Source organism: Mobula hypostoma, chromosome 21, assembly GCF_963921235.1.
Source record: "Mobula hypostoma chromosome 21, sMobHyp1.1, whole genome shotgun sequence".
In the NCBI taxonomy this organism is placed as follows: Eukaryota; Metazoa; Chordata; class Chondrichthyes; order Myliobatiformes; family Myliobatidae; genus Mobula; species Mobula hypostoma.
The window spans coordinates 4,516,523-4,541,010 of record NC_086117.1 but is presented as its reverse complement, the minus strand read 5'-3'; the positions used below and the strand labels follow the sequence as shown (position 1 = coordinate 4,541,010).

At 38.9% G+C, this 24,488-nt stretch overlaps 1 protein-coding gene across 1 annotated transcript in view; it reads right to left on the bottom strand.

The window, feature by feature from the left end:
- Nucleotides 1-155: 155 nt before the first annotated feature.
- zbtb26 (zinc finger and BTB domain containing 26) overlaps nucleotides 156-24,488 on the bottom strand; it is a 70,408-nt gene continuing 46,075 nt past the window's right edge. Inside the window, exons 2-3 of the mRNA XM_063073327.1 lie at nucleotides 15,702-15,848; nucleotides 156-12,437 (exon numbers count right to left, since the gene is read on the bottom strand). Coding sequence (XP_062929397.1) covers nucleotides 11,051-12,427 — 1,377 coding nt within the window. The 5' untranslated portion in view covers nucleotides 12,428-12,437; nucleotides 15,702-15,848 and the 3' untranslated portion in view covers nucleotides 156-11,050. The remainder of the gene's footprint in view (nucleotides 12,438-15,701; nucleotides 15,849-24,488) is intronic.

Here is a 24,488-nt window from a genome sequence, read left to right as displayed (position 1 = left end):
CACTAGAGTCTGCACCTGTTGTTGCTTTTTCCCTTTGTGCTACCTTGATGTACTCATGTTTTGAAATGATCTGCAGGGTCACATGACAATAATAAACTGATTATTGCGCAGTAAATACAGGGCTCATAATTTCATTTACAAAGCAGTTTATTTTTGTTTAAGTGAACTTGTTTTCCAGTGAATAAATTTGAATACTGCTATTGTAAAAAAAATCCTGCATTTGCAGTTATATTACACCAGGAATGTGTAAACCAGATATTACAGAAAAAAGGACTTTTATTGTTGTCAGTGCATCTATTAGAGTTAACTGCTAGGATAAAACAAATAGAAAAAGCTATAATTGATTTATTCACATAACATATGCAAAAAAATAAAAAAATAAAATCTTTTAACATTTGTGTATACATGGTACCATAAGGAAACTACATTTTCAACCTTTAAGTACTGAATGTGCCTCAACACAATTTTGTCAGTATATCTGATATAGCATTTTTTGTTTTATGATTTGAAAAATAAAGGTTACAATTAACTTTTGTCCTTTGCGGACTTTCCTTTTATTGTTTTTCAGCCAGATGTTGGAGCGGATCAGAGTTCAGTTACCCATGAACATTGAACTCCAACAGGCTTCTAGCTAAAGTATAAAATTTGTAATGTGGTTGAGGAGACAGCTGTTTAAGCTCATTACAACAGTTGAAGACAAAATCAATACAATTCTGCAAAAGGACAACTAGATATTTCTTTTAAAGTAAATGTACTACCCATCTATTCAAGAATGACAGCAAAAACAGTCAATGATTTCAAGTACCTTGTATTGAGAAAGTCATACGCCTCTAAATAATGGCATCTCCTTAAATTCATACATCTGCAAATCCAAATCCGGAAGGTAGCATTTTAAAAATATTAAAATGGTCTCATCTGAGAGCACTGCAGGACATGGGGCAAGTCCTAAAATCACAGCTTAGAGATTTCTCACTAACTTCAAAAAGAACTAGGCCAAGTGCAGTATATCCCAAAATTAGTTTAGATCAATGTGTCAAGTAAGCCAATTATGAGATATTTAACTGCACGCTATAACCAGTCAACATGCAGTGATGGGGAGGGGTAGGAGATGACTCCATTTATCTCCCCCTTTCCTGGTTCCTTCACTGAGAAATGCCATGTAATCGCATTGAAAGAAAACAAATCATTTCTGAACATCCATCAAATCTTTCTACGATGAAGCAGGTTTGATGTTTATAAAGACTATCCTGCGATCTTCAGTAAGGATATACCACAGATTTATTTTCTTGCAACAGCACTGATGTGAACATCATTCACCTTTTCCTGGCCTCAGTTAACATTGCATCAACATCGTTAGCAAAGCTGGCTCATTCATTTTCTACAGCCACAGTCTCAAATATCCATTCTTAGCAAAAACCTAATGATTTTGCAGCTGAGAAAAATGTTGCGTCATTTCTAAAGCTACCTAATTAAAAGTACACATATAAATATATAGGTCACAAATACTGTCCCAGATGAGGTATATGCTATTGTGCTAGGAACCCAAAAAATCTAGTTTCAGGATCATAGGGTCAGGATACTGAAATAACTGTAGTCAGTTCTTATTGTGACACTGCATACAGTACTAGAAAGATGCATTAAAAACTGCTATTAACTATTAAAAAACTGCTGATAAAAATAGAACACACCTTTAACAGTTTTAAAATTACAGAGTCTTTCGTTGACTGGAAGCAATCCAAAATGGTAATCTTTTAAATGATAACCAGAACTTAAGTACACGTTAAAATCAACCTGATGAACCATTAATAGACGAAATGAATTAGCAACTTACACACCTATTAAATATTAATTTTGACAGACATTGACAAACGAACAATTACAGAGGAACCTTCAGTATCCACATTAAATATTTTGATGAAATAAACAACCATTTTGTGGCTTTAATGGCTAACACCTTGTTCTTCCTCTAACCATATTCAGATTATTATCCTGACTTTAAGGGATTGCAATACCAACACAGGGAAAGTTTTCACCTCACCATTTCATACCAACTACTGCCCTCACACCCACTGTGCTGCATATATTAACCCCCTTGCCCCTGAAGAACTAAGTGCAGTGGATTCCAGTTAATTAGGCCATTGGTAATTTGGGGCAGCCACTTATTTGGGACCACTCTTAAAGAACAAGAACTAATCAAGAAAATAGTCAGAATTCCCTTAATTTATTTGGGATGCAAAGCTACTTATTTAGGACAGAAGACTGTCGCCAAACAGTTTCTAACTAACATTAGTCGCACGCACTTGCAAGGCGCTTAGAGCAAACTGTTTTTAAATCGCATCAGTTGCATGTGCTTGTGATCAAAAGGCAGTGATTTTTGTCACTGAAAGTTGGTGAGAGATAAGCAGTACGATAATTTGGAACTGTTTTGCTCACTGCAATTTCAAGCATTCAGGCCTGGAGATGCCAGAAAGAGCCGGGAGTGAAATTTAAACCATTTCACTACATCAACAAGTTAGAAATTATAGTCAAACAAAAGATCACAGCAGACGAGTTCCTCCGTTGATAGCTATTAGAAACTAATATAGTTTTATAGTACTGTAATATTGGTAGTGTTCTAATTTTGTTCTGTAGTTCATTTAAATACATAATGTTACTCAGTTGAATGTTAGATTTTTTAAATACCTTTTTAACCATTTCCATGGAACTTTGGATAACTGGGGCAGCCACTTAATGGGCCAAAATCTACTGGTCCCAATGTGTTCCAATTAACTGGAATCTACTGTATATCAAACAGGAAAGAAATGATTTGTCTGATTTTCATTGCTTTTCTATGTGTTACTTTGAGGGCTGGAGAGGATGGGTGGATATTATCTAATGTCAGACACCTGGAATACAAAATAATTTTATTCAGAACCATTTCCATCCATGGACTTCACATCCTACTCACATTCAGCTCTGAAAATCTCTGTTTCGTAATCAAAATGGTGTTTAAGCAATCTTGGTAGGCCTCTGAAGACCCCTTAAAGTGAGGCGTAGCAATAATGCCAATTGTTACACCTTCCCCATCCCCACAAGTGGCTTTCTAAGCTTGACACTGATGGTGATCAGGAAGTCTTCAAGGCAGGGGAAAACAATCATTATTGGATCCAAAACAATGAATGTTCTTACATATTATTGAGATTGGGGAAAAAAATAACAACCAGGATAAAAATAATCTCCCAGGTATTAACTTGTTATATATCCATGAATTCATTTACTCACTCCCTTGTACATAGATCCCGAGTCCCCTTAAATGCATCAATACTATTCACTTTAGCTTATTCTTACAAGGAACCTATAAACACTACCCTTGCAAATCCACTTCTGCATTTACATATCTTTACATAAATGCAAGGTTTGCATTTATGTAACTTTTGGTAAATTCCATGTATTGCACTGTACTGCTGCTGAAAAACCTACAATGAATGGCTAATTAGGTACACCATATGCAGATATCTAATCAGCCAATCATGTGGCAGCAGCTCAATGCATAAAAACATGCAGGCAAGGTCAGAGGTTTTGTGTTGTTCAGACCAAACATCAGAGGAATAATTGTTGGTGCCAGGCAGGGTGGTTAGAGGGTCTCACAAACTACTGATTTCATGCACAACGTTCTGTAGAGTTTACAGAGAATGTTGCAACAAAGGAAAAAATTCCAGTGAATGGTGGTTCTGTGGGTGAAAACTCCTTGTAATGACTGAGGTCAGAAAATGGCCAGATAGATTCAAGGAAGTTGACAGCAACTCAAATAACCAAGTTACAACAGCAACGTGCAGGAGCATCTTTGAATACACATGTCGAACCTTGAAGTGGGTGGGCTATGGCAGATGACATTGGGTTCCACTCCTGTATCTAGTAGCCACTAAGTATGTCAGTGATAATAAACCTGATTCTGGTAATCAAGTTTCTTCTGAATTTCCTGTGATTCCACGACAGTATCTGATGTTGATTGCCTCTAGCTTTGCAGTTCCCTGTGAGTGAAAACACTTTCTCTGATCTATCAGACCTTTTATCTTTTCTTAGGAGACTCCAGGCATAACCATTTGTTCTTCCTTCTAAAACATTTTTGCCCTACCGTTTCTATATTACTGCTGCATGTCCATCTTAAATGAACGTAATATTCCCAATGTGGCCTAACTAAGGTCAGCATTGTTATCACAGCAACTCTATTTTTACAATGGCTTAATTGACCTACATTACAACCTCCAGTAACGTGTATTTGTATTCCCAAATCCCCTTGCTCCACAAACCTCTCTTAATCCTCCAATTGTTGTTCTTCTTACCGAACACAGCATTTTATTTGAAGGTATAAACTCTGCTCATTTATTAAAGTCTTGTGACATGTTGAAGGATTCCATGTTAATAACCTTCCTAATTAGGAATCACCATAAATTTAGCAATTTTGTTAATTCTAAAGTCTAAATATTTAACATTAGTGCAGTACTCACCTTTGTGAGATCCTACTTCCCATCCTAAACAGAAATCTATTCACCCCTTCTCTGCTAGCAGGCTATTTGTGCCTGCTCTGGACAAATTAAGCAATCCATTATGTGACATCATTCTGAAGACCTTCTGGAAATCCAGATATGCCTCTTCAATGATTCAATGACTTTGGTCAAACAAAACTCTCCCTCAAATCCTCAGATTTCATCATGTTTTTAGTTTCTAAGTTTGTCTTTTTTTTGGTTAAAAATTACATTACATTTCCTACCAAAGTCATATACATCTTTCTTCTCAATACTAACCATATTGTTAGTTATCAGCTAGTCTTGTTGCTCCATGTAGCTGTTCATATTCAACAGCAGCCACACCCCAGTACACCGCTTCAACAGGTGGGTGAAACCAGGTGGAGGGTAACCTAGACTCACACCCCTGTGAGAAAGGAATACGTCTGTCCTAGCGTGTGAAGTCTGATCCAGTGGACGAGATCAACAGTGAGATCCTTTGCTGGTGGAATGCAGCAGGCCAGGCAGCATCTATAGGAAGAAGTACAGTTGACGTTTCCGGCCGAGACCCTTCGGCCTGCTGCGTTCCACCAGCATTTTGTGTGTGTTGCTTGAATTTCCAGCATCTGCAGATTTTCTTGTGAGTGAGATCCTATGGCTAGGAAGAAGGTTCTGCAATGATCCGTGGAGAGCAAAGGGCATGACAAGGCACAGAAGATGTCATGGTCATCCACTGCAACCAAGGAAGGCCGCAGTTTGTGACAACTACTCGTACCACTGAACCCAGACTTTGAAGGTCAAGACAGTGGAACTGTCTCAGTGCAATTTTCCACTTTACAAACTCTCCTGCACAAGTTTCCTGTCATCGTCAGATACCATGGACAACCACCAGTCCTTTGGCAACAGATATTTTAATGAATTTTTAAAATATGTAACAGCACTCTTACTCGTCGTCTCCTCCTCCCCAAATTCTGTTGAAAAGCATCAATGCAACTGATAACCTATAGGGATTTTAACTAAAAGTATATTTGTAGTTTTTCACCTCCAACTTCTATTATATAATTTTAATCTGATTTTCTGCTCTCATGGCCAACTGATTAATCTTCCTAAAATACCAAATTAAAGGTCTCGGATCTGAAACATTAAGTGTTTCTGTTTCCACAAAAACTGCCTGAATTGCCAAATGCAGAGGTTTTTCTATAACATTTTCACCATTTCTGGGTCTTGTCCTCTCAATTAACTTTTATTAATAGTTTCTGTGCAAGTAGAATATTGTGCTGCTTTGTGTTCCCTGATGTGTCCATTCCAGTTTTGATTTTCTCACTGCAATCTCTTGTATTCTCTCAGTAATCTAATTTTAGTTACTTTTATTTAGACATCCAAAGATCCACACTACCCAGCAACCCATCTATTTAACCCTAGTCTAATCACAGGACAATTGATAATGACCAACCAACCACCTGGGCAGCCCTCGGCCCGTGGGAGGAAACTGGAGCACCTGGAGGAGGCCCACATGCACACAGGAAGAATGTTCAAACTTTCTTACAGAGGACACTGGAATTCAACTCTGACATCCTGAGCTGTAACAGTGTCTTGCTAACCACCATGCTACTGTGAATTTGTCCATTTTCTAATTAATTACATCTTAATTCATCTACAGAATTACATTGGTGTTCAACTTGATTCTGTTAAACACTTCTTTGCTCCTCTTGGCTGTTGAACAGTTTTAAGTGTTTCCCCTATCACACAATTATTGACCACATTCTTCTTTGTGGTTAATAATCACAATGGTGGGGAGGCTATCAACACTAGTCATTGTTGATAGACCCCCTACCCTCACACCATCAAGGGCATCTTCAAAAGGCATGCCTCAGAAGGCATATCCATCATTAAAGACCCTCACCATCTAGGACATGCCTTATTCTCATTGCTACTATCAGCAAGAGGTACAAGAGCTTGAACATGCACACCCGACATTTTATGATGAGCCTCTGCCCCTCTGCCATCAGATTACTGAATGGACAATGAACCCATAAACACTACCTCACTATTTGTTGCTTTCTTCTTGCACTATTTAAATTTTTTATGTTTATTATAATTTATAGTATAGTTTATGTATTGCACTGTACTGCTGCAACAAATTTCATGACACGTCAGTGATAATAAACCTGATTCAGATTAATTTTATTTTCCAAGTTCTTTTTTTAAAAAATAGCCTCACCAAATCATTTTCCTGTACATCCTGGCCTTTTGAGCACAAAGTATCTTCGTGGAATTCTATCAAAACCCCACCATCACAGCCATGCTCTCTTCTCACTGCTGCCATCAGGAAGGAGGCGAGGAAGATACAAAGACTGAACTGGTCCTACAACCTGTGGGCTCATTTTCAAGGACTTTTCATCTTGTTCTCAATATTTATCACTTAGTTATTATTATGCTTGTTTTTATGTTTTTGTATTTACTGTGAATTCCTACAAGAAAATGAATCTCAGGGTTGTTTATAGTGACACAAGTACTTTAACAACAAATCTACTTCGAACTTCATCAGCAACTTATCTGGAGCACTATCAGCTTCTTTTGGGAGGCTGGCATTTGGAAGATAGCTTTGGTGGCTAATAAAGCCCTTATAAGAAAAGATAACTTTGGATCGTTAGATTTGACTGGAGAGCTTCGTGTGACAGAGTGCTTGAGAAATATAGCAAAAAAATATAAACTTCCTCTGATAACCATGTCAGCCTCAAACATTGAGGGGCCAATGGTGATGATGGTGGGAGGGTACCTTACTGCATTAAAATCTACTCCCAGGACAAACACAATTACAGGATAAGATGGCAGAATTATAGCAGGTAATAATTCCATAAATCAAAAGAATTATTTACCAGCTCCATAGGTTAAAACCATAAGTCACAGGGTAAATGGAACCCAAAATTCTGCCAGTTTTAGTTTTTTTTGGCTCAATCAACAACACATTGATTAATGCAATATCTGTCATGGAAAAAAATCTGGCTAGTGTGCTTAGAATGCAGCTTCAAAAATACTTTGCTTTAAATTTTTTTTCCCCAATGAACTTTATTACATTGGAAAATGGGTTTATCACTAAATTAAAGCATCTGTCCAATTTTAAAATCTGAACTATTTGCTACTTGTATTGGTGTTTAGTAGTTAGTTTAGTTTAAAAGTTTTAAAAATATGACTATTAGTGTCCTTGTGCAGAAAAATATGTAAATAGCTTTATTCATTCTATTTATTTGTTTATTGAGATACAGCCACAGAATAGGCCCTTCTGGCTCTTCGAGCCATGCTCACCAGCAACGCCCGCCACCCCCCCCAAATTTAACCCTAGCCAAACCAATGAGACAACTTACAATGACCAATTATTCCACAAACCAGTACATCTTTGGACTATGGGAGGAAACCAGAGCACCCAAGAAAACCCACGCATTCCACAGGAAGGTCATACAGACTCCTTATAGATGAGATCCAAATTGAACTCCGCCCCGAGCCGTAATAGTGTCGCGCTAACCACTATGCTACCGTGGTACCCATTTTGTGTGTCTTTAAGAACATTATTAAATGGGTGTAATCAGAAACTCCCAAAAGCTGTTTTGCAGAAAATTATATTTGCACTTGAAAAATCCATATTTCTAAATGAATGTCACCAACATTGTCAGTGGAAATATTAGGTCCAGTGTATTCTGACAGATTGCTTAAACATTCAACTGCACCAGAGATTGGATTTGTTTTTTTAAAAAAAAAATTATTTTCAAGGAATCAGGGCTGTGTAATTATAGGGAACTGAATGCATCAACTGTCAAATCAAGGGGTGTGATTTACCAGCCCTAGAGCTGAGTTGGATACTTGAATATCTGTATCTATTAAGTACTGGGAAATGAATCCGAACAATCTTAAAGATATGTGGGCGTGGCTTGCTGACAGTTTTTCCATCAGACTGGTTAATTCTTAGATTAGACTGTTTAATTGTTATTTTCTTTGCAGGTTAACAATTAAATGCCCACTAGTATTTTTTTGATTACTTATATACATTGTAACTGTTTATTACATTTCCCAGTAGCCACAGTATGTATATGCATTTGTTCAGTGTTGCCCCTCACCCCCGCCGCCCCCGTGGTTATATTTGTATGATTCTGGAAAGTTCTGGAAGCTTCTCTCGTGCTGCATTATTTGAATACGGACTATCGATTAGCTGACTTTTCTGTAAATTTGAATGGAATGTTTCTTATCTATGGAGTATAAAAAGGGCTGACCATGGAGCGACAGCACCTTTCTTTCTTTTTGCTTCTCCCCATCTTCACTCCTCTGCTTCTGTTACTGTCTGTTTAACATTTTTTGTTCTATTAACACTTAATAAAACAATCATGAAACAACAAGTTTTGTGCCTCTTTCCCAACATCTGCAAGAACCTTTGATTAAAAGCGTTGGGATCCAACACTGCATTTGACTTGAGTTGGAAGCCCTTAGAATTAAATCTCAGTCCTGAGATGTGCACACTGTACAATTGCTGTTGGAGAATCTGGATGAGATATTAAACAAAAATCCTGTTTAATCTCTTATCAGGGAAATGCAAAAAACATCCCAAGCTACTACTAGAAGTATTTGGGTGGGGGGAGAAAAAAAAAAGAGATGATGGAAGGAGGGAAGGGTTTCAGTTCTCCTCTGGATTTTTGGTTAATTTTACCCCTCAGACAACACTTAAAAACGTTTACCCTTATGCTGCCGTGGCTGCTACATTTCTTGCTCTGTTACAGTGACCTAGACTTTAAAACTACTTCCCTATTTCAGTAGCTAAAAAGCATTCTGGATCATTAAAATGAAACATTCCTTCCTCGATTTAAGAGTTAAATGTTTCTTCAGAAGGCATTTTCACCATGTTAGCAAAACAATGAAATGGATTGCAACATCAGAAATGCTGTAAATTCAACAAAACAAAATAGCTATAGAGGTGGATCTTCCCTCTTTGCAAAGAAAGATGTTTGCACTCCCATCACTGGTTTATAGATTTGCTCTGTATATCAGTGATATATGCACCAAGACCAAATTCACAACTGTAGTGTTATTCAATAAATATAGCTGCTCACTAAGTATCATCCAGTCAATTCTTTTTTAGAGAGAGACAGAGAATCCTCACAGCATAACACAAGTACTGTAGCTTGCAATTACCTGACCTTAAAAGCAGAAAACCAGAATAATGCACATCATGTTCAGCAGCTCCCACAGCAACAACTCTGATTTAGCTAAAGCTGTGCAATTTCAATGAGAGAGACGTACCCACGATCATTTCAGAGAAGTATTCCAGATTTAACTATTTGGTGCAAGTATACAAAGTACTAATCTGCCATGGACAGTCCTACGCCTAGCTGCAATGGGGGGGGGGGGGAGCGCTAACAAACCCAACCCATAAAAATCCAGTGCTACAGAAATGCCAATAGAAACTCCAAAGACCTCTCCCCGGGAGAGCAAGGATCTTGGCCTAGAAGACAAGAAAATGGGCTACATGTAGAGCAACTTGAAAGACACCCCTGAACAGAGAACTCTCGCGAGCTGTTGTTGGCAGCCTATGCCCCAGTAGGGGTGATGGGCTTAAGTAATACAAAGTACAGAATCAGTACTCTTGGGGAAACTTAACTGCCCATCTGCTACAAGATGGAAGCATTCTCTTGTGTATCAACAAATAACACTAGTTTCCCCATCTAGCATACATTACTGGTACTACCCTGGAGACAAAGGAAGACAAATGAAGAAAGTGTGTTAAATGTTTCAAATGGATGCTAAGATTTTGTAAAAAGTTATTAGAAAAAGACAAGGTTTACCTAAAAAAAAATGCAAGATGCCTAGAATAACCAGGGATTAAACAAGGCAGATACAGAACTATTTCCTCCAGTACAAAGTAGATAACATTTAGGGACAAGACATTTAGGAGAGTAATCAGGATAAAAGATAGTGAAAAATCTAGAACTTTCTTCCCCTGAAAAGGCAGTGAATGCTGCATCAATTGAAATTTTCAAGATGGAAGTCAACAGATTTTGGCTGATTAGGAAATGTGGAACAGAGCCCAGTGGTGAGGCTTAAGCAGAGATTAGTCAATTGTGGAAAAGGCTGGGAGGTTTGAATGGCTTCCTCCTGTTCCTATGTTCGACGGTCAATAAGGCAAGGTTTTGTAACTGATGTATTCACCCTGGAAAATCAAATGCTTTCCATTACCTACACATAAAAAGGTTTTTTTTTGCCTTATTACATAGCCCTAGAGGAAAGAAAACCAGACAAATGCAAGACTATGTCACCAATTCATTCATAGAAACTATGTGGCCCATTAGAATGCATTCAGTTCATCTAAATGCACCTTTCAAATTACACCAATTCCAGACACCTAATAGAACTGTTAGAGCGGGCTCTATTTCATCTAATGGAAATCTACGTAACATTTCTTCCATGTGCAGTGTTCTGCATATTTACTAACCCATTTGGTGGAAAACTTTTACCAGCTTCCCTTAGGTGTTAAATTTACTGCTTGCCCAGAGGTTTTGTTGACCTTAGAAGAATTACCACAGTCATTCAATAGTATCTACTTCTAGAGTAATTTCTTGTATGCTTCCTTCAGTGACATTATCTACACATTTCTTGCCATGCTGTTCTTTGAGGTGTCGCCTGAGAGCTGGCTTATGTGCAAAGCCCACATCACAGTAGTTGCACTTGTGCGGTCTGTCACCGCTGTGGAGATTCAGGTGGTCCTGCAGAGAGCACTTCTGTGTGAATGTCTTCCCACAGATTGTGCACTGATAGGGCTTGATTCCTGTGTGCACCCGGATGTGCCGCGTCAGGTTACTTTTCTGTGTGAAAATCTTGCCGCAGCGCAGGCACAGGAAAAGTTTGTGAGTTTTCAGATGGCTGATGAAGTTTTCGAGATGTTGAAAAATCTTACCACACTTACTGCAGTGGTGGGGCTTCTGAAGCCATTTGTCCTGCATCTTAAAATGATTGGTGTACATGGTTTTGTTAGCAAACAGTTTTGTGCCCCTGTTGCGCCTGAACAAAAACCCACCCGCGGCTGCCATTTCCTCGTTTGGAAAACTACTCAAACCTTGTAGCTCAAACTCATTGGCTGCCAGCATATAACTGGTGCCATTGACCATTTCTGACAGTCTGGGGGGATCAGCCACAAAGTTTTGTAAACAGCTATCTAACACCTTGTTGCTTCGAGAATCCACGGACGAATTAACGAGAGAGTGCTGCGAATCAGGAGAATTTGCAACAGCCCTTTCGACACTGTTGCTGAAATTATTGGAGAGATGGCTCAGACTGTCACCATTTTCACTGTCCTGAATATCACTGGTGAGAGATTCCACTTTGACAATGCGGATGTTGCTGTCTTCAGAGTCTGTTTCACAGTCGGAGACATCTCTAGTTTGCGTGAGATCTTCCAGTTTGTTCTTCCCGGAATCGGAGAGTGGACTTTCCTGTGACCGTTCTGAGCTCTCAGGAAATGCTGTGGAAGTGCTGCTTTCTCCAACCTGGTGCCCTTGGTCTTCAGACAACAACTTTGGCTCAATGTACTTAGAAAGAGCTTGTGTGCATTTCTCTACAATGTGGCCCATTTGAAGGTAGCTTGCAGCAGTTAAGTAGTTTACCAATTCCTTTACAGGGAACTCTAGGATACCAGTGTAACAGGATAAAAGTATCTGCTCTCCAACCTCAGAACTCTGGAGAAGCGAAATTCTGACATCCTTTGAATCGTTCAGCAAGAACTGGTCCCTCAAAAAGGGAGAGCATGCAGCAAAAACTATTTTATGCCCCAAAAATGCCACATTGTTGATTCGAATTGTAACATCGCAGAATCGTTTTTGTTGCCTCAATAAATTCATTTTTTGCAACATGGAATCTCCATAGCTTGTAAACTTAAACCGAAGGACATCAGAATTTGGAGCCATGTTTCCAAACCTGGAAAGAAACAGAAAGGACATGAACTACTTACTGTAAAAAGAAACATCACATCGTATATTTTGTTATTTCTACACTATAGCTCCCAGTACTGTGATGCCATTAAAAGAACTCATTTTGCATATCAAGTTCAGCTTCAAGATTGCTCAAGTCATGAAGCAATCTATCCATAATACAAGATATTACAAAAGTCACTTCTGAAATACTTAGTTAGTTTTGGTTAGAGCTTTGACCTTTGAGGACAAGATTGTAGTGCTACTCCATTCAATGCCAAACACATACTGTCAATTCAATTACGAAAAACACAATGACTAAATTTAAAATAATGTGAGTTATTTAGAATGACATCCAAGTTGCAGCTGAATTAAAAATAAATTCTAAAGTTAAAAGAAAGTGGTTGCCTCATTCAAGTATTGCACTTTCCCATGTTGTAAAATACATTAAATACAAAATAGAATCAAGAATTAAAGCTGAAATTTTAAAAAAGTTCTGAAATAAAAAGGTAGCTGCCCATTTAAAACCAAATATTGCACATGCCCATGTACTGTACTTGGAGACTGTATTGCCCATAGTGTCTCTGGACCAAGGGTAGGTGGGGAGGTATTGTTCAGTTGCACGACAGCCCTGCGAAAGCTGTTTTTCAGTCTGGATGTCCATGCAGGAATAATTTTGAATCTCCTGCCAGATGGTAGGAGATTTAACAGGTGATAACTGGGGTGGGATGAGTCCATCACGATGTCACAAGCCCGCCGTAGATAGTGGGAGTTGTAGATGGCTTCCATGTCTGGTTGTTGTGTCCCAATGATGTTCTGTGCAGTCCTGATTACTCATTGAAGTGCTTTCTGGTCGATCTTGTTCCAGCTAGTTCCATACTGTCATGAAGTAGGTCAGTATGCACTCAATTACATATCAGTAAATGTTTCCCAGGAGTATCCTTACTGAAGGAACTCCGCACAATATTAAGCCAACTTTTGGCTATAGACCACATAAACATTTACCATAGAACTTTGACACAGTTTAAGTATATGTCTTTATTAGCTTTCACAGGGTATATGGGGTGGACACCATGGGGAGGGGTGGCACCTCTGCTGAAGGGGCTCATAGTGTCGATTCTGAGGCAGCTCACACAACTTTGCTCCCAACCAGACACTCAGCCCTCACCTGTGGCTCTAAGTAACTGTTTGCATGTGACAGAGGCCACAGCCCGGTACACCGCTTCGACAGGTGGGCTAAACCAGGTGATGGTACCCAGTGGCTTCATACCCCAGTGAGATAGGGACATGCCTGTCTTAGCATGTAAAATCAGCTCCGGCAGACTGAGCGGAAGAGATCTACAGTGAGATCCAACTGCCAGGAAGGCAGTTCTGCCAATGTTCCATGGAAAGCAAAGGGAAACCACGGAAACAAGGAAAACTCCAGTTGTGATGACTAGTCGTACCATTGCACCCAGACTTTTGAAGTAGAGAGTGGAACTCCCCAGTCCAACAGCTTTTCCATCTAAAAAAAATTCTCTAACACTTTTCCTCATGCAATTCACATCAAACTGTCAAATCTAACGGTCATCATCTGAGATGATTGGCAACTAATCATTAGCTTGCATATATTTCAAGGTTCTCGTACTGGGCACTCAGATTCAGAGATCGATGTATGCACTACCCAGAGAATGGCAATAGCCCAAACCATATGACCCAATAGCCACAGCTCTACGCACCATCCTTACACATCTGGAGAAGAGGGAAGATTATGTGAGAATGCCATTCTTGGACTACAGTTCAACATTCAACACCATGATTCCCTACAAGCTCAACAAGAAGCTCAGAGACCTCAGCCTTCACCCTGCTTTGTGTAGCTGGATTCTGGACTTTGTCAGATTGCCGGCAGGTGGGAAGAGTGGACTCCCTCACCTCTGCCCCTCGACACAGGTGCCCCTCAGGGCTATGTACCAAGCCCCCTCCTTTATTCTCTGTATACCCATGACTGCGTCACCATTCACAGCTCCAATCTGCTAATTAATTTGCTGACAACACTATACTGATTGGCCTAATCTCAAATAATAATGAGGCAGCCTACAGAGAAGAAGATATCACCCTGACACAGTGATGTTAAGAAAACAACTTTCCCTCAATGTCGCAAAAACAAAGGAGGTGGTTGTGGACTACAGGAGGAATGGAGACAGGCTAGCCCCTATTGACATCAATGGATCTGGGGTTGAGAGGGTGAACAGCTTTAAGTTGCTTGGCATACACATCACCGAGGATCTCATGTGGCTTGTACATACCAGCTGTGTAGTGAAAAAGGCACAACAGCGCCTCTTTCACCTCAGTTGGTTGAAGTTTGGTGTGGGCTCCCAAATCCTAATAACTTTCTATAGGGGCACAATTGAGAAAATCCTGACTGGCTGCATCACTGCCTGATATGGGAATTGTACTTCCCTCAATCGCAGGACTCTGCAGAAAGTGGTGCGGACAGCCCAACACATCTGTAGATGTGAACTTCCCACTATTCAGGATGTTTACAAAGACAAGTGTGTAAAAAGGGCCCGAAGGATCATTGGGGACCCGAGTCACCCCAACCACAAACTGTTCCAACTGCTACCATCTGGGAAACGGTATCGCAGCATAAAAGCCCGGAATGACAGGCTCCAGGACAGCTTCTTCCACCAGGCCATCAAGCTGCTTAACTCATGCTGACACAACTGTATTTCTATGTTACATTGACTATCCTGTTGTACATACTATTATAAATGACTACAAATTGCATATTTAGACAGATGTAATGTAGAGATCTTTACTCATGTACATGAAGGATGTAAGTAATAAAGTCAATTCAATTCATTAAATGGGAAATAAGTATAGAGAGCGTGTTTTGAACTTTAAGGATGGGACTGGAGTGCCAGGATTTGGAGAATGAACAAGTCTCACTAGCTAAGGAGTGGACATCTTTGATTTATACTTGGATGATGTGGCCCAACAAGGGTCCAAATCAAATCTTTATCTGGAAGCCAATTTTAAAAACTGTGCCAATATTTAAATTCCAACATAAATTGTCGTGCAGATTTATAGTTTAATTTTGGCCAAGCTACTAGCATGAAATAGTGACACAGAGAAATGAGTTTAAAATCTACAATATTTGAAGAATTTAAATTCAAGTTATTAAATAAATCTAGAATAAAATATTAACATCGATTAAAATTACCATACAGCTAATAGTTTGCCATATCTGGTTCACTAACATCCTTGTAGGTAGGAAATCCAATGTCCTTACCTGGTTTGATCTACATGTGACTCCAAACCCACTGATATGGTTCACACTTAATTGACCTCTGAAACAGCATCACAGGCAATATGGGATGGATGATAAATGCTGGCCATATCAACAATGTCCATATTTCGTGGATGAATAAATATCTGTCTGAGAGAAGCACAGCAACACTTTATTATCACTGTATAGCAGACAGGTAGAGCATGACAATTTAGATGTTTTAGATACTGAAATACAGCATTGTAACTGACCCCTCAGGCCCAATGAGCCCGCATTGCCTAATTACAACCATGTGACCAATTAACCTAAGACATACAGGTTAGTAGGTATGTGGGAGGAAACCGGAGCACCTGGAGGAAATCCATACAGTCACGGAGAGAACGCGCAAACTCCATACAGACAGTTGTGGGAACTGAACCCGGGTCACTGGTGCTATAATAGCATTACGCCAATATAACACCTCTACTACATTGTACATTGAATAAAACCGGAAAGTCCACGGGATACTCAGCATTTCAGGCAGGATCTGTGGAGAGAATTCTGTTTCTCCCTTCACAGATGCTGCTTGACCAGATGGGAATACTCAGCATCTTAAACAACAGGAATTCTGCAGATGCTGGAAATTCAAGCAACACACATCAAAGTTGCTGGTGAACGCAGCAGGCCAAGCAGCATCTATAGGAAGAGGCGCAGTCGACGTTTCAGGCCGAGACCCTTCGTCAGGACTAACTGAGTTAGTCCTGACGAAGGGTCTCGGCCTGAAACGTCGACTGCGCCTCTTCCTATAGATACTCAGCATCTTGTTTTTTTTTAAATTTCAGATTTCTAGCAGTTCCCTTACACTTCTACGTACTAAGTTGCCCATCGGCTGTCATCCAGCCAAGTAGTCCAAGTAACAGCGTTGTTAATGTTTTCTGCACCTTTTCAGTTTAGCACAGCCTCACAATAGAGGGACATCCATTTTGAACAGAGATGGACGAATTTCTTTAGCTAGAGGGTGGTGAATCTGTGGAATTGATTGCCACACACGGGGAGAAGGCAAGGAGAATGGGGTTAAGAGGGATAATAAATCAGCCATGATGGAATGGTAAAGCAGACTCGATCAGCCAAACAGCCTAACTCTGCTCCTAAGTCTTATGGTCTTAATGAGAAGTACCCAGAACTACACACAGCACCCCAAGTGTAATCTCACCAACATCTTATAGAGCTGTGAAATGACAATCAACTCTCGTACTCAGTGCGCTAACCAAAGAAAACAGGAGTGCCAAATGGCTCCTTCACCACCATGCCTGCACATGTCATTTCCTTCAGGGAATTGACATACTGTGTATCCCCAGGTCTTGATCTCTGTTCTACAACACTATCCAAGGCTCTGCCAATAACTGTGCAAGTCCTGCCCTGGTTTAACTTCTTAAAATCCTTTTCAAATGTGTGGGAAATATTGGATAAATAAAGTTGGAACTCAATTCCATAAACAGTCATTGATTTTAAAACCACTTAAATTTAAAATCTGATTTCAATTTTTTTAAATTTTGAGTGATATGAGTCGAGATCATATTTCTGGCCATCAAGATCTATCCCTGTTGAAGCTTTGGAGTGGATGCAGAAGAGGTTTACCAGTATGCTGCCTGGACTAGAGGGCATGTGCTATATATAACAAGCAGTTGGACAAACTTGGGTTGTTTTCTCTGGAGTGGCAGAGACTGAGGGCAATCTAAGAGGGGTTTATAATATTATGAGAAGCATAGATAGGATAGACAGACAGACAGTCTCTTTCTCCCAGGATTGAAATGCCTAATACCAGAGGGTATGCATTAAAGGCAAGAGGGTAATGTTAAAAGGAAATGTTAGAGGCAAATTGTTTTTTTTATATAAAAACAGTGGTGGGTGCCTGAAATGCACTGCCTGGGGTGGTGATAGAGGCACATACATTAGAGACTTAAGAGACCTTTAGATAGGCACATGAATGTGAGGAAAATGGAAGAATATGACATTGTGTAGGCTACAGGAGTAGGGTTAGCTATTTAATTACAGTCGGCCTTCCTGATCCGCGAGTTCTGCATGCGCGAATTCAACCAACCGCCAATTGGGAAAACCCAGAAGTTCTCTCTCCAGCATTCGTTCGAGCATTGTTCGCCTCGCTACTTTGTTTCTGTGAAAAAATGGCTCCTAAAAAGCAATTATGTGGTCAAAGCAATTCCTCAAAGGCTGAGAGGGAGCATAAAGTGCTCTCTCTCGCCAGGAAATTAGAAATATTAGATCTTTTGACAAGTGGCATGTCGCATTCCGAAGTCAGCCGTTAGGTCAGTAAGAACGAATCGAGCATTCGTACAATAAAGCAGAAAGAAGCTGAAATTCGTGAAAGTGTTAGTGCTAGGGCTGGCTGGCTATGTAAAGCGCTACAGCCTGAAACACTTAAAGATCACGGGAGAATTGGCATCAGCCGATGCCGAGGCAGCATCAACGTTCCCAGAAGAGCTACAATGGTTGCGTTTGTACTGAACGTGCACAGACTTTTTATCTCGTCATTATTCCCTAAACAATACAGTATAAGAACTACTTCCATAGCATTTACATTGTATTAGGTATTATAAGTCAACGGAACAGAAACACTGAGGGTGGCAGGTCCTGTACTGCTCTGGGTCCTAAAGTCCACCTGCACTGAGACAGGTTAAATAAGGGACTTAAGCATCCATGTCTTTTGGTATCCACCGGGGGGGGGGGGGGGGTCTCGGAACCAATCCCTCCCGGATAAGGAGGGCCGACTGTACTCATTTATTTGGTTCGGCTCAACATTGTGGGCCGAAGGGCCTGTTCCTGTGTTGTACTGGTCTATGCTCTATCAGCTTCAAGTTCAGTGAATGGTGAAACGAGTTCAAGGTGTAAGTAGCATTCTCTTGCTTGTGTTCAGCACCTCTAAGAGTGGCACACATCGCTTTCTCACAGTAGCTGGGCCTCAGCAAGAACCGCTTCTCCAGCAGTGAACACACACCAGAAGGTTCATGGAAAGAGACAGCAATTTTAATTGGATGGTACTTTTCACCATTCCAGATGAGTAAACCCACAGTTAAGGTGAAAGAAAAAGAACTTCAGATGATATGAGGCAACAGCTTGGCTATGCTGCCTTTTAATGGTTTATTAGAGAACAATCTTAACACTTATCACCCATGCCTACAATTTACCAAATAACTGGTATGTTCGAAATACTTCATATGAGGAAAACTTTTAGAGCATCACTGAATGGAGAGTCTGTCCCCTTCCTATGAAAAACATAAATACGTTAAGGAATGGTGTACCAACATTAGTAACAATACTGGAAAGTCAGTGAAACAGAAGTTACATCTTTACAATATCAATTATTCAGTCAGTTAATGTTGACATTTAAATCTTTTAAATTTAAGATCTACTATTGTGCACTAATAAAGTACCCTGTTCAAATGTGAAACACTTAATCTGTTGGAAGTTCCGACCTTTGTCATACTCTGGTAGAAAGTCAAGGGACAGGTTACCAAGAATTTATTTTAAATGCTGTCGAATTTCTCTGTGGAGCAAAACTTTGTCAGGTAGGTTTACATTTGCAAGTCCATCCAAAATACCCCAAACCATGTTGCAAAGTCCAAACATTTTTCTTTCCAAGCCATTTTTAAAAACGCGGTTCAAATACGACTGGTTAACATTCGACACTTATAAAAGGCAGACCACTGGATCGTGAATTTCTCTGAATGTGCAGTCTTGGTAGTCCGTTATTAATGAAACATTTCTACCACAAAAATCTATTATGCAGATCAAAGTTCAAAGCAAATTTATTATCAAAGTAGATACAAATCACTATACACTATATGAGATTCATTTCCTTGTGGGTATTCAAAGTAAATACCAAGAAACTCAATAGAATCAAAGAAAAGCTGCACAAAAAAAGACAAACTATGCCAATACAAAAGAAAAGAAATAAATAAGTAATAAATATTGAGAACACGAGTTGTAGAGCCCTTGAAAATGAGTCCACAGTTTATGGAATCAGATCAGTGACGGAGTGCGTGAACTTATCCACTGTTTCAAGAGCCCTCAGAAATATCCCTCCAACCTTTTCTGTTCCACAGAGAGTTTGTTTAGTTTCTCCACAGAACAGAGGCTTATCATCCTTGGTCCCTTTCCAGCAAATCTTTGGTCCTCTCACAGAACTTGACATCCTTTCTGAAATTTGGTGTCACTGATAGTGATTTAGAAAGTATGTATAACCAGATGTTGTTTCCAAAGTCAAAGGCTCTATACAACTTGGTTTTAAAGACAATTACCAAGTGCTTTTTGCTGAAATGAGCTTTGTAAATTCTGACATTTTACACAAATGTGCAGTTTCTCTACCAGATTTCTCAGTTCCAAGATTATGATTGTTGTGTATGTGGCTTGGTTACACAACAAAGCTATTAATAAAAACGCTAGAGACAGGAGCTAAGGTTCATGGTTCTTTACTGGCGGAAACTGAACTCGACACACACGTACAGATCAATACACACCTAATAGCACATGCAACGACGTATTACTAAAACATAAAGTAGTCCCTTATTATAATGTACACGGTACACTTCTCCCCTTCTATTTTAATAGTGTATAAATTGTTTGTTTTTTTTACTGGGGCACTGTGCTAAACAAATATGTTTACCCTTAACATACAAACGTCTACCATTTGTTCACTTAGTAACTTAATAATATCAAATTATAACAAGCCTTTTTTTAAAAACTTATTGTCCAAAACCCATTTATAAATCAAGTCTCTGTTGGGGGGTGGGGAGGGTCTTCTCTAGATTGTCCGGCACTGAAGCAAATAGGTCTTCACCCTATTGTCTGGAATAAATTAAAACAATCCACAAATTGGCAGGTTCCAGCCATAAAGAGTAGTCACCTCCATCTTGCAAAGATGATGAAAGCAAAGTGAAATCCGTGAAAAGGTGAATGTTATTCTTAAAAATATGTACAATCATCAAAACTGAGATGGCATTGTTGGTGTCTTCAAATAGTGCGTTCTTCAGTCTGTCAATAAACTTGTTTGTTTTGATACAGATTTCCATATAAAAGTCATGAAAAGTTGACCTCTGAGCACACAGAGTTAAAAAGATGTGCGCCTCCAACTTGCTAAGAGTTCTAGGCAGCAGATCTCCTCTGTATAATGAAGACTCCTCTGTGCATCTGTCCTAGATATATACGCATCTTTGTGCTATTACTTGTCTTCCTTACCCATATCTCATTTGTTTCAACTGAGCTAATTACATAGCCAATCTTCGTATTCTCCTTAGATTCCAAATAGATAGCCTAACCTTTATGACACTATCTCTTATCATCATATAACTTTCCATCTTCTATTCGTGCTTCAAATATCTTTGCACTGGAGATTCAGCAGGAGTGCTGGGAAGATGCTCAGGAGAAGACGGAGATGCTGGTCTTTTCGAAGATTTAAGCTTATTGAGAGTTCACAGATCTTCCATTATCTGTTCGTCTGTTAACAAGTAATTTAACAAGTGCAGGTTTTCGTCTTTTGTCTGTAATTGGAACAGGGTCATTAGGTCTCCTCCTTAGGTTCCTAGTCATTGTTGGTTTTATCTCCATAGAATCTCCTGTGAGTTCCATTGTTAGCCTCTCATTCTCAATCATCTTTTTCTTTTCTTCTAACTCAATCATTTTATCTTCAAATTCCTTCATTGCTGCTTTCTTCTCTTTAATATAATTCCTTTCCACTTGTTCTGTCTACAGTTGCAGAAAAACTCCGCATTTCATATTCTTTCTTTGTATTGTTGATCTAGTTTCTTCATCCTTTTCTGATACTCCCGCAAAGTGCCTTCCTGTAACTGCTGTAGCTGTCTTTTGAGCGATGTCAATTTCTCCTGGTACATCTGCTCACTTACTTCCAGGTAGTCTTCATCATCCTGCTTATTGGCAATATCTGTCTCACTTGCATCTTCTGTATCTTCATCTGAGTCGCGGCCTCGGATACTGCGTTCGTCCTCATCATCAATGCTGTCTAGCTCCTCCTCATCGTTGTGACAATGGGTGAGAGAAGAGCTGCGGACATCTTCCCCGCCGAGCTGCACCCTCCTTTGTGGACACAACTAGTGCCTTGATGATGTGCCAATCCAACTGGATTTTCCTGAGCCATTCACGTCCCAGCAATGGTGGTCCTCCATTTTTCAGTACACAGAGGTTCAGCTGCTGTGTTTTGTCTCCGTAGGTGTGAGAAAACAGTCGTTTGTAGTCGTGTATGGAGATCACTGTTAAAGCTGAGCCTGTGTCCAACTCCATTTTCAGTCTCACGCCTGCCACTTGTGGAATGTTCCTTATTACTCTTCGATCATCTGTCTCTTTCACGCTGTGAAGTTGCAGATGAGAAAATTCACTTTCGTCTGAGTCATTTTCAACAGAACTGCTTTCTTCCATTTTGTGTACATTGTTGTATTTTCCTTTCTGGGGCTTCTAGTTTCTCTGTATTTTGTCCTTTTTCTGCTGTTTACTAACTTTGCATACTCTGCCAATGTGGCGTTGTCTGCCGCAGTTTCTGCAATCTTTGTCTTCAAACCAACAGTCATCAGGGTCATGTGACATGTTCCGACAACGCTAATATTTCTTTCCTTCATTTCTGTTCAGTGAAATTTTATTCATAGCATATTCCAGAGATTTTTGTTGTATCTCGGAAGCACCCTGTGCCGCTGTTTCCATTGATACTGCACTGTTTAGCGCTTTCTCGAATGTAAGCTCTCTTTCAAACAGACAGTGCATGCCATACCTGTCCCTCTTTTCTTTCTTTTTAAATCTTTTTATTGAATAAGTATACAAAAAAGGTAAGCCATATAAACATTAATACAATGTTAAAGTATAATAAAATTCCAAAAGGTATCAATACCAAAAAAAACTACAAACAATGTAATTTAAACATAAGAAACCAAGATAACATAATAGTATACTAAATTTTATATATATCAATGGAAAAAAAAAGAAAAAAAAAACCCCAAAAAAAAACCCACCGTGCAACTAACTAAAAGCAAAGCAAAGCAATGGGCTAACTTGAAACCAAACAGAGTTAAACTTAAAATCACGTCCTCAATCCCGACCTCCATTAAAAACAGTGAAAAAAAACAAGAAGGGTAAATATTACATTAAATGAAAATATCGAATAAAAGGTCCCCAAATCTGTTCAAATTTAAATGAAGAATCATAAAGGTTACTTCTAATTTTCTCCAAATTCAAACATAAAATCGTCTGAGAAAACCAAAAAAAGGTAGTTGGAGCATTAAGCTCTTTCCAATGTTGTAAAATACATCTTTTCGCCATTAAAGTAAGAAATGCAATCATTCTACGGGCTGAAGGGGAAAGATTACTAGAAATTTTAGGTAGTCCAAAGATAGCAGTAATAGGGTGAGGAGAGATATCTATATTTAATACCTTAGAAATAATATTAAAAATATCTCTCCAAAAAGTTTCCAAAGTAGGGCAAGACCAAAACATATGAGTTAAAGAGGCTATCTGCCCCGAACATCTATCACAGAAAGGATTAATATGCGAGTAAAAACGCGCTAACTTATCTTTGGACATATGTGCTCTATGAACCACTTTAAATTGAATTAGGGAATGTTTAGCACAAATAGAGGAAGCATTAACTAATTGTAAAGTCTGCCCCCAATCATCCACAGAAATGGTAAGCCCCAATTCCTGTTCCCAATCTACCCTAATCTTATCAAATGGAGCTTTCCTAAGTTTCATAATAATATTATAAATCATAGCCGATGCACCTTTCTGACATGGATTGAGGTTAATTATCGAATCTAAAATATATGTAGGAGGAAGCATTGGAAAGGAAGAAAGTATAGTACTTAGGAAATTTCTAACTTGTAAATATCGAAAAAAATGTATTCTTGATAAGTTATATTTATTAGATAATTGTTCAAAAGACATAAGGGAACCATCTAAAAATAAATCCAAAAACCGTAAAATACCCTTAGTCTTCCAAGTTTGAAAAGCGCGATCCGTAAAAGAGGGAGGAAAAAATATGTTACCTAAAATAGGAATCGCTAACCCGAATTGATTAAGATCAAAAAATTTTCTGAATTGAAACCAAATGCGCAAAGCATATTTAACTATCGGGTTAGAGACCTGCTTAAGGCGTTTCGAATCAAAAGGGAGAGAGGAGCCTAAAATAGAGCCAAGTGTATAACCCTGAACAGATTGTAGTTCCAATGCTACCCATTTAGGAATAGATAGTATGTCCTGATCAAGTAACCAAAATTTCATATGTCGAATATTAATAGCCCAATAATAGAATCTAAAGTTAGGTAATGCTAAACCTCCATCTCTCTTAGCTTTCTGTAAATGTATTTTACCCAGTCTCGGATTCTTATTCTGCCAAATAAATGAAGAAATTTTAGAGTCAACTTTATCAAAGAAAGATTTTGGAACAAAAATTGGTAATGCCTGAAACACATATAAAAATTTTGGCAAAAAAAAACATCTTAACTGCATTAATACGACCAATCAAAGTTAAATATAAGGGAAACCATTTAGATGAAAGTTGAGTAATATGGTCTATTAATGGTAAAAAGTTAGTCTTAAATAAATCTCTGTATTTACAAGTAATTTTAATCCCAAGATATAAGAAATAATTATTAATCAATTTAAATGGAAATTTATAATATAAGGGAAGATGTTTATTAATCGGAAAAAGTTCACTCTTACTAAGATTTAATTTATAACCTGAAAAAAAACCAAATTGTGCTAATAACTCTAAAACAGCAGGAATGGATTTCTCAG